This window comes from Salarias fasciatus, chromosome 10, assembly GCF_902148845.1.
Source record: "Salarias fasciatus chromosome 10, fSalaFa1.1, whole genome shotgun sequence".
In the NCBI taxonomy this organism is placed as follows: domain Eukaryota; kingdom Metazoa; phylum Chordata; class Actinopteri; order Blenniiformes; family Blenniidae; genus Salarias; species Salarias fasciatus.
In genome coordinates, this window is record NC_043754.1 from 1,994,904 (window position 1) to 2,008,153 (window position 13,250).

Genomic DNA, 13,250 nt, shown 5'->3' on the forward strand with positions numbered 1-13,250 from the left:
GCTTCATATTTCTCTGTGTGAAGCTCGACTCATTTATTAGGATTATCTACATTCCACCAGAGATAAGAAGCCGGAGCACAATGAGGTTCAGCCGCTCCTTTTCAAAGGTCTTCAAATGCAGAATATATAATAAGCTGTTGCTAATTTGATTGTGTGCTTGATCCTTGAATAATAACCAGCCACGTCTAAAAATAATGTGTTTTAATTATTTTGGTGGAGGAGAGGCGGCGTGGAGGCCGGGGTTCGTCTTTAAAAGACATTTCATCCTCGGTAAACAAGCTGCAGAGAGCGGCTCCCGGACTTTTTCCACTGCTCGGGTCGGGAATGTTTCCCCGCTGGCTCCTCGTTTCCTCCGCCCCTCCAGAGGAGCCCATGCTAAAACCATCAGCTAATGAGTGCCGCCGCCGCCGCTCGCCGGTTTTCACACGGAGGGCCGGCGAAGACGCGTCGGCCGAGGAGCGGCGTGAAGCGGCGTCAAACCGCAGCGATGTGACGGCGAAACCACGGACCGAAGCCCCGGCGGGGTGAGACCCAGGAGATACGAGCCTGTTTTTCTAATGATCACGATGAAGCGGGAGCGAAACAACACATCAACATGCTTCTCTTCAAAATAGTTTCCAGTCGTTTCGAATCACCGGGTGCAAAGTGACAGAATTTTAAATAACCTTTTGTGAATTAAGCCGTGAATCACGCATTTCTGAGGCTGTGATTAACAATGAGAGACTGATGACTGACAGCTGTAATTACTTAACGAAGGGCGTTAATGAACGGAGGGGAAGAGACAGCCCCGTGTGAAGGAGGGGCAAGAGAAAGAGCACTGCTCTCCACAAAGACCGCTGCCAGGAAGTCAGGCTGACCTGTGACCTTCAGAGAAAAAGCTTCCGAGATAAATGAGAGAAGGAACGAGAAGGAGCAGACCACACACACACACACACACACACACAGAGTTTCAGAAGCTAAAACGTATTGATATCGTGATATCAATACAAACATTCAGTCAGAGAAAAACTTCAACTGTACAGAATTTAAAATTAGAAACCAAAGAGTGAATGATTATATTCAGCCAAAATGAAATTCTGGATGAAGAGATTTATTTTTATTCGAAGGGCAGATCTGGAAGTCCAGGTAATGTCGACTGAAATGTTTTTATCTTGTTGTGTTTTTCTTAAATGTTGTCCTGCAGCCAGTCTTCAACGTCCCATCATCACAGTCTGATTCCCTCGCAGATAAAGACTGTTAGAGTCTGCAGATGACTCTGTTCTGTCTGGAGCTGTGTACATAAAGCTGAATTTAATTTGTCAAAGTAAAAAAAAAAGAAAAGCAGTCATCTTCATCTGAACCTCAGAAAAACTCAAGTTTCAGTTGTTTTAAATTTTATATATATATTTTTTTAAGCATTAATATATTTCCATTAATGCTTCATTTGGAAGAAAAGCACTCTAGAAAAGTACTTTAAAAACGGTTCTGTCAACGTAACAGTGTGGAGTCACTGTTTCTCATGATTTCTTGCTGGATGTATCACAGTTAAACGAAGAGACTCGGTGTTTCACAGCTGTTCGTGAACGAAGGGATTTTTTTCAGATTCTAGAAATTGTGCAGTCGATGTTTTAGGAACTCTTTCATCAAATGTTTTATGGTTTGAGTAAACAGGAAGGAATGTAGACGCTAGCAAACATCAGATTAACTGGAAACCAGGATCCAGTGAGGAGAAGTCAACACGTTTGCTGACGACGCGGCGCTTTTCCACAGCTTTGGTTTGACAGGATCCTTTTTTTCTGTCGCTCTGGAAAAGCAGTTTGGCAAGGTGTCGCTCTGATTTCAGGTAATTCACAGAAAACTGCTCAGGATTTCCAGAGAAGGAAGGAGTCTGAATGCAGAAAGCCAAAGAGTATCGATCGGTTGAGTCGCTGCTCGTTTCGAGACACGGACGCCGTTCAGGTTCAAAACTGCTTCTCCCCTCCGTCCTCCTCGACACGCTTCCCGGAGAACCGGCGCACTCCCCGGGCGTCATGAAGCCGCCGTGTCCGGGCTCCCCGGCGGCGGCGGACGTGCCTGGACTGTCCTGGAGCCTCGCAGCCCGCCGGCATAAACAGGCCTGGGCCTCCTCCGGAGAGCGGCGGGGATCAAGGGGGCTTAGTGGGGACGACCTCCGAGGCCCAGACGGCACGGAAACACGCAACACAACACAATCGTCTTAAGGACGGCTGCTACTGAGCGCGCAGCCCCGCATCGCATTGCTCACGGGCCGGAACGGGACCCGGACGCTCCGCCGAGGATACCCGGCAGACTGAAGCCTCATGAATTATTCTCCACATCCTCTCTGTTTTCCCCGGCCTGATTTAACACAGCCGGGCCTTTAAAAGAGAGGAGGAACACTGAAAACCACGGACGCCGTGTGGGAAACCGACGCATTGTTGTGCCACCAACATGAGGAGGAAGTGGCTGGCGGCTTTAATTTCTTCAATTGTTTTACGGCCGTACATAAATGCGTAAATTGGCTGGTAACATATGCTCTCCTCGCTCTGCTTACTCCCTTCATTTAGTGTGACTGAATCGCTTTATTAGTGATTATCCTCCCCAAAAAGCTGCAGGAATGCGCAGCACCGCCGCTCATCGCGCCGTTCAGCCTCGGAGCATGGATGGGAATATGCAAATGGCGTTGGGGTGTTGTGCAGTCGGTCCCGGTAATCTGCCCCGGGCGGCTTGTCCAATGACACAAATCATCAATTAAGATCTCAGCGGGGTTCGCCGGGTAGAACCAAATTGGCATCTCGGAGACGCAAACAGCTGTGTGTGGGGTGCACAACAACAAAGGAATCGAACCCGCAGCTCTCAGTGGAGGCGTCCTCTGGCCTTTCCACGGCCGCCGCCATCTTTCAGAGCTCTCCCGGCGGGATCCGGGCGCCCTCGCACCTGCCCGATCCGTTTTGACGCAGCGAGCTGAAGTGATTGTCAGGGAGGCAGATGATCAGTAAACTAACGGCTCTCGGGGGGTCGGGGGTCGGGGTGGGGGGGTTATCAGGCCAATGTGGTCTAATGTGGTCCTGACGCCCACACCGGGGTCTGAGGCCCCCCGGGTCACCCTCAGAACCTGGACCCCGAGACCCCCGCAGTCCACCCATAACCCCCCCAAACACACCGGCGTCTCCTCAGCAAAGTCCAGCAGCAGAAAGTGAGAAGCACAAAGGAGGCCAGTGTTCAGGAGGGTTTTCTAAAGAGTCAGACCAGACCGGACCTGAGAGACCAGGGACTCACGGCTCGGCGTGGAAAAGTCTGTACGCCGCTTTCATTTATTCAGACAAGACTATACACATCACATCCATCATTTAAAAATAAAGAAGGTTTTGTTTGTGTTTTTTCTTATAACAGCTCACTATTTTCTTTATTCTCTAAGAAATACAAACTTTCAGGCTGAAACATTAAAACTGTTCAACAGCATCAAAACAGCTGAAAAAATAAATAAAAGCCTTTTCTCCTCAGCAACTTCAGTCTGGAGGAAATCACAGCCAACCACAGCAAACAACACCAAAACACCCGGGTTTTCTTTTCTTTCTCTTTTTTTATGCTTCAAATCAAACGAAAAACAGCAAAACGCGCCATTAGAAGACGCGGTGATGCGTTCAGGTGCAAAACAATCATGTGGAATGACCGCGGGTCGATCCTCAGCTTTTTATTCCAGAAACACACAAACCAGAAACATCCGCATGCAAACATTTCAGCTCGGGTCCAAACCGCCGCATGAAGCAGAAGAAAGAGAAAATCCTCTACGAGTCCTGCACAAAACGCATCTGCTGCGCTTCCTCTCTCTCTCTCTCTCTCTCTTCCTCCTCCTCCTCCTCCTCCCTCCTTCTCTCCCTCCCTCCCTCTCTCCCTCTCTCTCTCTCTCTCTCTCTCCCTCCCTCCCTCCCTCCTTCCCTGTCTCTCCCTCTCTGGCCTGCCTGGATGAATAATGTCCTGCCTTTTGTAATGAAGGGGGGGAAAGGGGAAAGGACGCCGCTGCCGCGGCGGCGGCTGCTGCGGCGGCTGCCCCCGCTGCTGCGGCCGCTCCATGCACTGACACTGAAAATGAATGACAGCTTACCTGCATGCCAATCTTCATCAGACTGACACAGGGCTGACAGCACAGCCTATACTCCTCCACACAGGGCCTGACGTCACGGCGGGAGGCCCCTCCCACCGCATCTTCATCCTCTCTCCTCCTCCTCCTCCTCCTCCGCTGCCATCAGCGGGCTGCTGATGCCTTCCAGTGTCCGTGGGAAATACGGCAATCACGTGGTGTGCGGGGGGGGTGGGCGGGGTGGGGGGGGGGGGGGCACATCCAGGGTGCTGATGAAGAACCTGAAGGTTCCCCGGTGCTCAGGAACCAGAACCAGGACTGGGAAGACCATGAAAACCACACTAATGGGTTTAAATCTTTATTCTTATGTTTATCGTCATTGTTATCAAAACACATTTCTCTTCTTGTTCTTCAGTGTTTGTGACAAATGAATGTCTGGAACAGAAAAACACTTTTCTAAAAGCTTTTTCTCGAGCTTCAGTTTAAATTTCTGAAATATTGATTCTCTTGTTTTATTTGTCATTTCTCTTTTAATTCTCTTGTGTTTCCTCTGGCTTGTTTTGTTTCTGTGATTTAAATTTAATTTTAAGTGTTTAATTTGTCTTTGTGAAGCACGTTCAATTACTTACATTAAAGCCATTTACTCAACGTGTGTGTGTGTGTGTGTGTGTGTGTGTGTGTGTGTGTGTGTGTGTGTGTGTGTGTGTGTGTGTGTGTTACTCTTTGACTTATTGTGTTTCAAACAATCAAAAAAAAAGGAGGATAAAAAGTCAGACAAAACGCATTAAAAATTATCTTGAGTAAAAATCAGGTAAGAATGTGAGGAAGAAAGTTTTAAAAGTTTAAATAAATATAAATATAGTCAAATTTAAAAAAGAAAAATCCAAACATACAAAGTCCATAAAAAGGCTTCAGATTTAAAAAAAAAAAAAAAAATTTGAAGAAGATATTACAAGAAATACAGACTAAGGAAATGAGGTTTAAATTCCCCTCAAAAGAGATTCAAATAATTGTAGATTAAAAAAACAACCCAAAGTACAAATAGAAAAAAAAATCTGAAATAACAAAAAAGAAAACCCCAGAGAATAAAAAAAACTATGAAAAATACTGATAAGGGAAAACTGAGAGAAATTATTTTTTTAATCATAAAAAGTCAGAAAACATTATTTTAATCCTATTGTTTTAATCTTCTTCCATCAGATTGAATTCCATTTTTAACAGAGCCACATTATGCCACATTTCTGCAGATTGTAATCTCGTTCTCTGTTTCACTCCACACATCGCACACACTGTTCATTCACGTTTCTATTAGGCTTCAAACATTTAAACAAACTGCAGGAAGGAGAACAATTAAATTCAGAATGAAACTGTCTTCACTTCCTGAAAGGAGAAAAGATTTGATGTGCTTTGATGGGAATTATTTCATACAAAAAAAAATAAAAATTGTACAAATGCCGTTTTGTGCAGTCAGAAGAGATGATCTGGTTTAAATTCCCAGAGAAGAAACAAAAGGAAGCAGCTTCAGTCAACCACAGGAAAATAAACCTGCTGTCCCTCATGTGGCCACAAGGGGGAAGAGTAGGGACCACATGTCAGAGGTCAGTCACTCAGGAGGTCAACAGTCACATGAGGGGATGTACTCAAATGTTCTGACAATATTCAGGTTTTATATCAAATCTTCAGAGTCGAAATGTTTACAACTCTGTGAATAAATAAATAAAACAAAAATCAGGCAGTTTTATTTTCCTTTAAAAGTTTTATTCCAGTTCTATGACTATTTCTTCACATTTGAGGGGTAAAAGTAAATCCTCTTCACCAAAAACACACCAGTAAAAATAAAAGAACCAGGCTTTCCAGTGGTGTGTGCACTGCTGAAACACAGAAATGCTCCAGTCAGTCTCTTTGAACTTTCATTCCACATGAAGCATGAAATGAGGCCAAAAAGCTTAAAGGACGGAAACACCGAACCTCTGGTTTGAGTTACAGATGATATTTTTCCTCAGTTTTAGTGCAAACAGGGTGGAATGCTGTGAAAAGCCTGCATGTAAACAAAAACCTGAACAAAACAAGAGCAGCATCCTCATAATTTACACAGCAGATGTGCCACTGCGCGGGAAACGGACAGGAGAGACTCTTCTATTTGCAGTTTTCAGCTTTTGTCTGCTGTTGGATCAATAAAGGTTCAAACTTTAGGTCCTGTAAACTCCTCCGGACCCCTTCTCAACCTTTGTCAGTAACGGCCTTCCTGATTGGCTCCTCGCTCAGTTCATTCTTTCAATCAGGTTCGAGTTTACTGTAACCAGGAAGTACGGGACGCCGCGGAGCTCCGCTGCGGGACTAAAAACGTGTTAAAATCAGCAGATTAAGATTAAAATCACGCTGGATGGATTTATTTACTCACCCGACTCAGAAGTGATCGTTAAAGCCGAGAATCAGGAGCAGAAAACCAACGAGACGGCGCTGCTAAAGCTAAAGCTAAGTGTTAGCCTAGCATCTCTGAACGGAGATAAAACTGGAAACTGCTGTCAAATACCGGATCTAAAACTGTCAGATACCGGATCTAAAACTGTAAAGAACGACCTCTTAAGAAGAAATAGTGTAAGAAATACGACCTCTTACGCCGTATCGGGACAATCAGACAGTGGGAATAGTGTTACCTTCATGTGAAGCGACTTTCCTTTGTGACCGTCTGGACCGAGACCACCAAAAGACCCTGATCCAAACATGTCCAACACGGTCCTGGATGTCGGTACCGGGGTCTTCATCATAGCCCTGGTCTGGATCGGAGCTCTGCTGTTCGGGATGTTTCTGCTGAAAGCGTCCGGATCTGCAAAGTGAGTGAAAAAAAGGATGATGGAAGGAAAAAAATACAGTAAATACTGATCCTGGACCAGACAGCAGACCCTGGACCAGACTGCTAAAAGACCTGGGACCAGATCCTAACAGAACAATGGACCAGACAGCAGACCATAAAAGACTGTGGACCAGAACCCAATAACACTCTGGACCAGACCGCTAAATGACCCTTAATGACTGGACCAGAACCCTAACAGACCCTGAACCAGGTCCCTGGACTCGACCTTAAACACATTCCTCACAGACCCGCAGTCACCATATTGGACGAGAACCATCTTCCCCAGTTTATTCACTCCTATTGAGAAAAGTGGCCTTTACACTGTGTGTGTGTGTGTGTGTGTGTGTGTGTGTGTGTGTGTGTGTGTGTGTGTGTGTGTGTGTGTGTGTGTGTGTTTTCACATGACTGTAATGCAGTAATTTTTGTTTTCAGGTTCTTCAAATCAACATAATCTCGAATATGAAAGAAAAGAGCATCACAGCTCCGTAGTTTCCACGACAACTTGTCAAGTGAAAATGCATCATTTTCTTCTTTCTCTGGTTCAGAAAAGTTTCACACCGACGCTGCAACACTCTGAAAATAATGTTTGTTTCAATGAAAACGACAGAAACTCTGAAAGCAATGTAGTTTTCCTGTTGAGCCGCAGTGGGACGACTGGGACATTTATCTGGACAGATGAGCAGGGTGGGTTGTTAACTCAAGTAGTATCATGTAGTAATCTATTACTATATTCTATTGATTGGCTCTGGTGTTGAAGTAACTAAAGTGTGTGATAAAGAGCTGCGCTGTGAGCTGAATAACTCACAGAAACAGGATCGTTCCCTTCCTGATAGATGATACGTGAATTCAGTGAGTTCAGATCCTTTGAGCTGTGAGAAGACAGAGACCTATCCAAGATGGCGGCCACTCTGAGCCAAGAGGAGTCTGTTTGCTGTTGAGTGAATCTCGGTTTTGAACCACACACTTCCCATCATTTCTGTGTGTCCTGCAGATGTGGAGTGTTTCAGCATCCGTGTTCGTCCAGATCGTCTGCTGTTCGGTGTAGACACTCCTCTTCCCTCGCAGCACTGCCGCCGCTCGCCGTGTTTTCTGCAGGGCTTCTGGAAGCTGCGGGGAGAGTTTTATTACTGACATTTTTAGCTGAAGGAACATATTTGAGGAGAAGTAAATGACACGCTTGGGCGCCGACGTAGCGGCGCTCTGAATTGATGACACAGCCACATGCTGCTTTCCTGATGGATCGCTGGGAGCGAGCGCCGCCGTCCCCGCTGATTACGCCGCCGAAGCCACTAACTGTTCCTTTCCTGTGACACCAAACACCGTGCAATTACAGTAAAGTCTGAACGCGCACGAGACGGAGCCGTTTGCTTGATTAGAAGTTTTTAAGGCGGCCCATAAAGGCTGCTGGGACTGCAGCTCGTTAATGACGAACAATCAGACAGTCACCCCGCTTCTTCCTCCAGGTTAGGAATCATCCCCGTCTTCCTGCTGGCGCTGTGCGTCACGCTGCTGCTGGTGTTCTTCCCCCGCAGCGAGGAGGCCCCGCCCCCTTACCAGGAGACCCGGGTGAGAGCACGCACGCACGCACACACACACACACACACACACACACACACAGGACTACTTAGGTTCAGGGTGTGAAGATGTGCAGGGGACAGTCCAGATTGGAGAGGTCACGACCCCTCGGCGCAGAGCGGCCCGGTTCGCTCTGCGTCTGGATGGACGTCCGTCTGGATTCCGTTACAGCCGAATGTTGAGAAGCTCGCTGAAAAATGGGGATTCAGAGCTGCACGAGTGGCGTGTTCACGGACGCTAGCTCACTTCACTCTGAGGTCTGGTTCTCCTGGTGATGCAGCAACTGACAACAACCAGCAACAGTCGGCAGCGACCAGAAGCAAAGTGTTTCTTGCTGTGGGTGGAGCAGGTTAAAGTGTTAACTCAGGTATTATATGTTCGTTTTTATTCAGACAGCCTATAATCTGTCTGCTTGTCATCCTGATGATTGCTTGGGTGGAGGCTGCGGAGCGTTGGAGGTTGTTCAGGTTGGAGGTTGTTCAGGTTGGAGGTTGTTCAGTGAACACTGTTGTTTTGATCCTCAGTCACGTCTTTAAAGACAAACAAGCTGGAGTCAGGTGTAAAACACACCGGGGAACAGGTTCTGGAGGCGACTCCGACGCTGCAAAAACACTCAACATACAAACTGTGTGTGTGTGTGTGTGTGTGTGTGTGTGTGTGTGTGTGTGTTTGTGTGAGAGAGAGAGAGACAGAGAGAAATGTCGAATCGCTTGCTGTTAACAAAAGTGAAATATCATAGTGCCAATTAGTCCAATCCCAGGCTGGGGGTGGGAGAGGTGGAGGCGGTGGGGGAGGTTTACACCCCCCCCCCCCCCCCCCCACCCCCTCCACCCCTCCCCCTCCCAGTGGCACATTAATAAAACATGGCCCACACTTTGGGCTCCTGCTTGCTGCGTAATTGGCAAATTAAAAAGTGAGATGTATTAAATGCGTCCATAAGAGATGGCATACATCATCCCTACCTCCGCTCGACTCCAGCTGCTGCACACACACACGCACACACACACACACACACACACACACACACACACACACTCACACGCACACGCATGCACACACCTCTCTGCTTTAATTCCAGAGCCGTCCCAGTGAAATGTGTCTCCGCTCCTCTGTTCTGCGGCTTCGGGCCGTTCTCTCAGTTTGTCCTCTGGTATTCATGGGTGGCTCATGATGGAAATATTAAGACACACACACACACACACACATACACACACAAACACACACAGAGCCATCAGCAAAGTGTTGATTAAGTCTTCCACTGGTAACTTTAACGACCCTAAACTTGCCGCGACCCGAGACGCCGCGGCTTTAATCCCGCAGATCAGTTGTTTTTACGGCTCTTAATTGAGGCATCAGTCGGCGAGCCGCGGCGCAGAGCGCTTTGTGTTCCCGCTGATCATCCGTCTAGATAAGGAACAGCGGGATCCGGGAGTAAAGAGCACCCCAGAGCAGCGTTACGTTCCAGCCAGTCGGGAGAAAACAAAGTTTCTCTATTCCATCATGTTTTATTCTCTGAAAACAAACTTTGACGATCTGGTCTGTGCACGGCGGCGTGATGAGCACGGCGCAGAGCTTTCAGGAAGGGAAGCTGCAAAAGCCTCATTTCAGAGCAAAATGCAAAGTGGATCTGGAGATTAATCCATGTTTATTATGACTCCAGTTGATCAGTTTTCAATAAACTTGCGTGTGGATGTTTTAAAACGTCTGTCAGATGAATCCACCACCGGTCCAGTACCGGTCCACCACCGGTCCACCACCGGTCCACCACCGGTCCTGCACCAGGTGAATCCAGTGCCACGTGCTCGGAGCACTCGGGGGTTTTTACTGCCACCAATGAGCCTCCATTGAATGCCTTTGGTTTTTTAAACCGGTGGATCCAGAGGAATCCTTCCCATCAACAGAATGCACAAACGCCTCAAACCGGGGACCCTATGGCTCTGAACACAGGGCGCTTAACACTGCCCCACCGTGCCACCCCACGGGAATGCTTTTTGGTTTGTTCCATTTGCCGAACATTTCAAGCTCTTCTTAAAGCCTCGGAGGTCTGTATCTTAAAGTGATCCACGTGTAGCTTCGAGGAGCTTCAGTTTTCAAAATGGCTGCCTGCAGCGTGAGCTGATAGCTGTTTTGGTGACTAACTGTAGTGAACTTCAGCGATCGACTGCATTTCATTCGTTCCAGGACGGAATGAACCGGGAGGAGCCTCGGTCTGCAGCATGCAGCACGGAGTCCAGCCATTCAGGCTTCCCCACATATCTCTAATTAAATCTGACTGTCAGACGTGTTCAGGCTCTTCTCTCAGGCTTGGGTCCGTCTCAGACAGGAAGTCACACTGTGACCTTGCGCAGCAGTGCCGAGGCTCTGAGGATTTTTTTTTAACTACTAAAAGTGGCAGCACACCTGCAGGTTGTTCAACTTTCTGCCAAAAAGTGATCAAATGAACACATCGACGTGTTTTCTGTCTGTACTAACGACTGCAGTGCTGTGAGCTCTGCATAATGATTATCACGGTGGGATTTTTTTTTTCCCCCAAGTGAAGAAAGTTTGAGACTGGAATGACCTTCATCTGACCTTCCTCATGTTCTTCCTGAGCACGTCGGGCTGACTCTGGTTTCTTTCTGACCGGTGGGAACGCAGCAGCATTCAATCAGTTTGGTCCATTTTCAATCAGCACGTTTCTAAAACGTTGGAAAATGGAGTTGAGATAATTGTATTTTACCTTTTGTTCCACAGGGTCACTTCAGAGTTATCTATTTATTTATTTAGTTATTTATGCCTCATTAATGGGCCACAGAAGTGAGAGTAACATGACAGTTTAAACTAATATGACTTTTTTTTATATAGTTTTCTAAAAGTTTTTATTTTATGTCAATGGTTCTGACTTAAGGGTGCTACTTGAGGGGAGACTAAATATGAGCATATGAAATGTTAAAAAATAGATCAAACAGAAATCACATTTTCCATATTTAGACATTAAATCTAAATTAAAATAGATAAAATCATATTATTTCATTGCTAAGGTCTTAAAATACGCGACAATATGAAGGTTAGTAACATTTCAACCATCAATGTGTCAAAATGTTTTTATTTTTTTCCCCAGAATGACTGAGGTTAGTTTTAGAAAAGGAATCTTCATGCAAACCAAGGATGCCTCACCTCAGACCACTGAGTCAGGTCTCTGCAGGTCTCTGCAGGTCTCTGCAGGTCTGCAGTGCTCTCCTGACCTCTAGTGGCAGAGCCTGGGTCCTGCAGGCGTCTCGTCTTGCTGGAGACCTGTTCTGGTTCTTCAGGTCTCCTGAGCTGCTCCGGTCTCCCCCCTGCAGATTGTGGACCAGCTCTTCATCACCCGCTACGTGCTCCTGGCTGTGACCGCCGCCGTCCTCCTGGGCGCCTTCTTCCTGCTGCTCCCCTTCCACCTCATGGATCCGGTTTATGCCAAACCTCTGAGGACGTAGCAGAGCCGTGGGGGGTCCCGGTTCCTCTAAACCACCAGGACTCTGCCAGGACCCATTTAGAAGTCTGTCAGGACCCTGAACCAGATATTTCCAACTCTTTTTCAGCTCATTGTGATTTATTTTTGTACTGCTGTGTGTCTGATGCTAATACAGATTGACTCTCCTGATCCGGAACGCGTCTTCTTCCTGTTTCCTGCATGAACACATTCTCTAGGATTAATTCAGGATTTTAGCTGTTTCTGAATCTAACTCTGATCTTCTAATGCCTGGCAGCCAGTGGTTCTCAAACAGGAAGCAGTTTTTTAACTTCCTGCCTCTTTGATTTCCTGAGGATGGATTAAAACTCTGCCACCTGCTGGCCGCACACAGGAAGCACCGTTACCTGTCTGATCAGAGGCGGCTGGTGAATAAAGACTGTCACTGTCGTCCTGTCGTGAACGTTCTGGTTCACGAATCCTGCTGCATGTCTGTTTGTGCAAGATGCTCCTCAATATGTAGAAATACTGATGAAACTCTGCCTTAACCTGGAGGATGCTGGAGCAGAGGTTTCAAAATGAAAGCATGAAAGAAATCACGACGTGAAGAGCTGAATGACTACTGACCGGTCGCCTTCATGTCAGACGAGATGGAGACCACAGGTCCGCCGTGTCCTCCACCCCTGCAGTTCAGACCAGGAGAAGACGCCACCGACTACAGACCACGTCCATCTCTCTCCGACCATTTACCTTAAAGTCTGTCTAATCTCTTTTTATTTTCAGTTTGATTCTGTTCTATTGTGTGTTGATTTAACTGGAACTTTGGATTTTTCTATCCAGAACCAACATTTTTAGTGATTTTAAAGGTGAAAAAGGCTTTGTGTCTTAAAAATGTCTGGTCCAGGATCACTTTTCTGTCTCCATGGTCACATGATCCAGTTCTGGCCTGAAAACAGGTTTCTGCTCTGAATTAGCTGATTAATAGATCGTTTTCCCACTAGTGTCAAAGTGGAAACTAGTCTGTTTAAAACAAATAGGCCGACTTTCTGCATAACTTATTTATGTTGATCAATCGAGGTCTTTGTTTAAACTTAGTATTTTTAAAAGAAAATACATTTTTGAAAAAATATTTTTGACTTCAATGCTGATGTATTTGTGTGAAGATACTAACTTGAATTTTTATAGTTGATTTCACAGAATCAATAAAGTTAGATTTACCTGTCAGATTGATTTTTCTCAGTGTACTTGGAATCCTGAGCATGAAGAACAGCGTTAAGCTGCTGACGCCAACTTTCTCTTGAAGATTCAGAACCACTCCATGTTGGATTCATTTC

General features: G+C 46.4%; 1 protein-coding gene and 1 long non-coding RNA gene across 2 annotated transcripts in view; one reads left to right on the forward strand and one right to left on the reverse strand.

Annotated features, from left to right (window-relative positions):
- Window positions 1–4,134, reverse strand: part of LOC115395626 (uncharacterized) — a 54,397-nt gene extending 50,263 nt beyond the window's left edge. The window contains exon 1 of the long non-coding RNA XR_003932301.1: window positions 4,082–4,134. This is a non-coding gene — a long non-coding RNA (uncharacterized LOC115395626). The remainder of the gene's footprint in view (window positions 1–4,081) is intronic.
- Window positions 4,135–6,359: 2,225 nt separating this feature from the next.
- Window positions 6,360–13,121, forward strand: tmem218 (transmembrane protein 218). Its single transcript, XM_030101032.1, has 3 exons — window positions 6,360–6,891; window positions 8,375–8,477; window positions 11,810–13,121. Exons 1-3 carry the CDS (start codon window positions 6,782–6,784, stop codon window positions 11,939–11,941), a joined length of 345 nt encoding a protein of 114 aa, XP_029956892.1. The 5' UTR covers window positions 6,360–6,781; the 3' UTR covers window positions 11,942–13,121.
- Window positions 13,122–13,250: the final 129 nt, after the last annotated feature.

Bases quoted from the DNA above. Each gene is read 5' to 3' on its own strand.
- tmem218 (XM_030101032.1), top strand. From the start codon at position 6,782: ATGTCCAACACGGTCCTGGATGTCGGTACCGGGGTCTTCATCATAGCC. The intron at 6,892-8,374 runs GTGAGTGAAAAA...TTCTTCCTCCAG, and splicing joins AAAGCGTCCGGATCTGCAAA to GTTAGGAATCATCCCCGTCT. The intron at 8,478-11,809 runs GTGAGAGCACGC...TCCCCCCTGCAG, and splicing joins CCCCTTACCAGGAGACCCGG to ATTGTGGACCAGCTCTTCAT.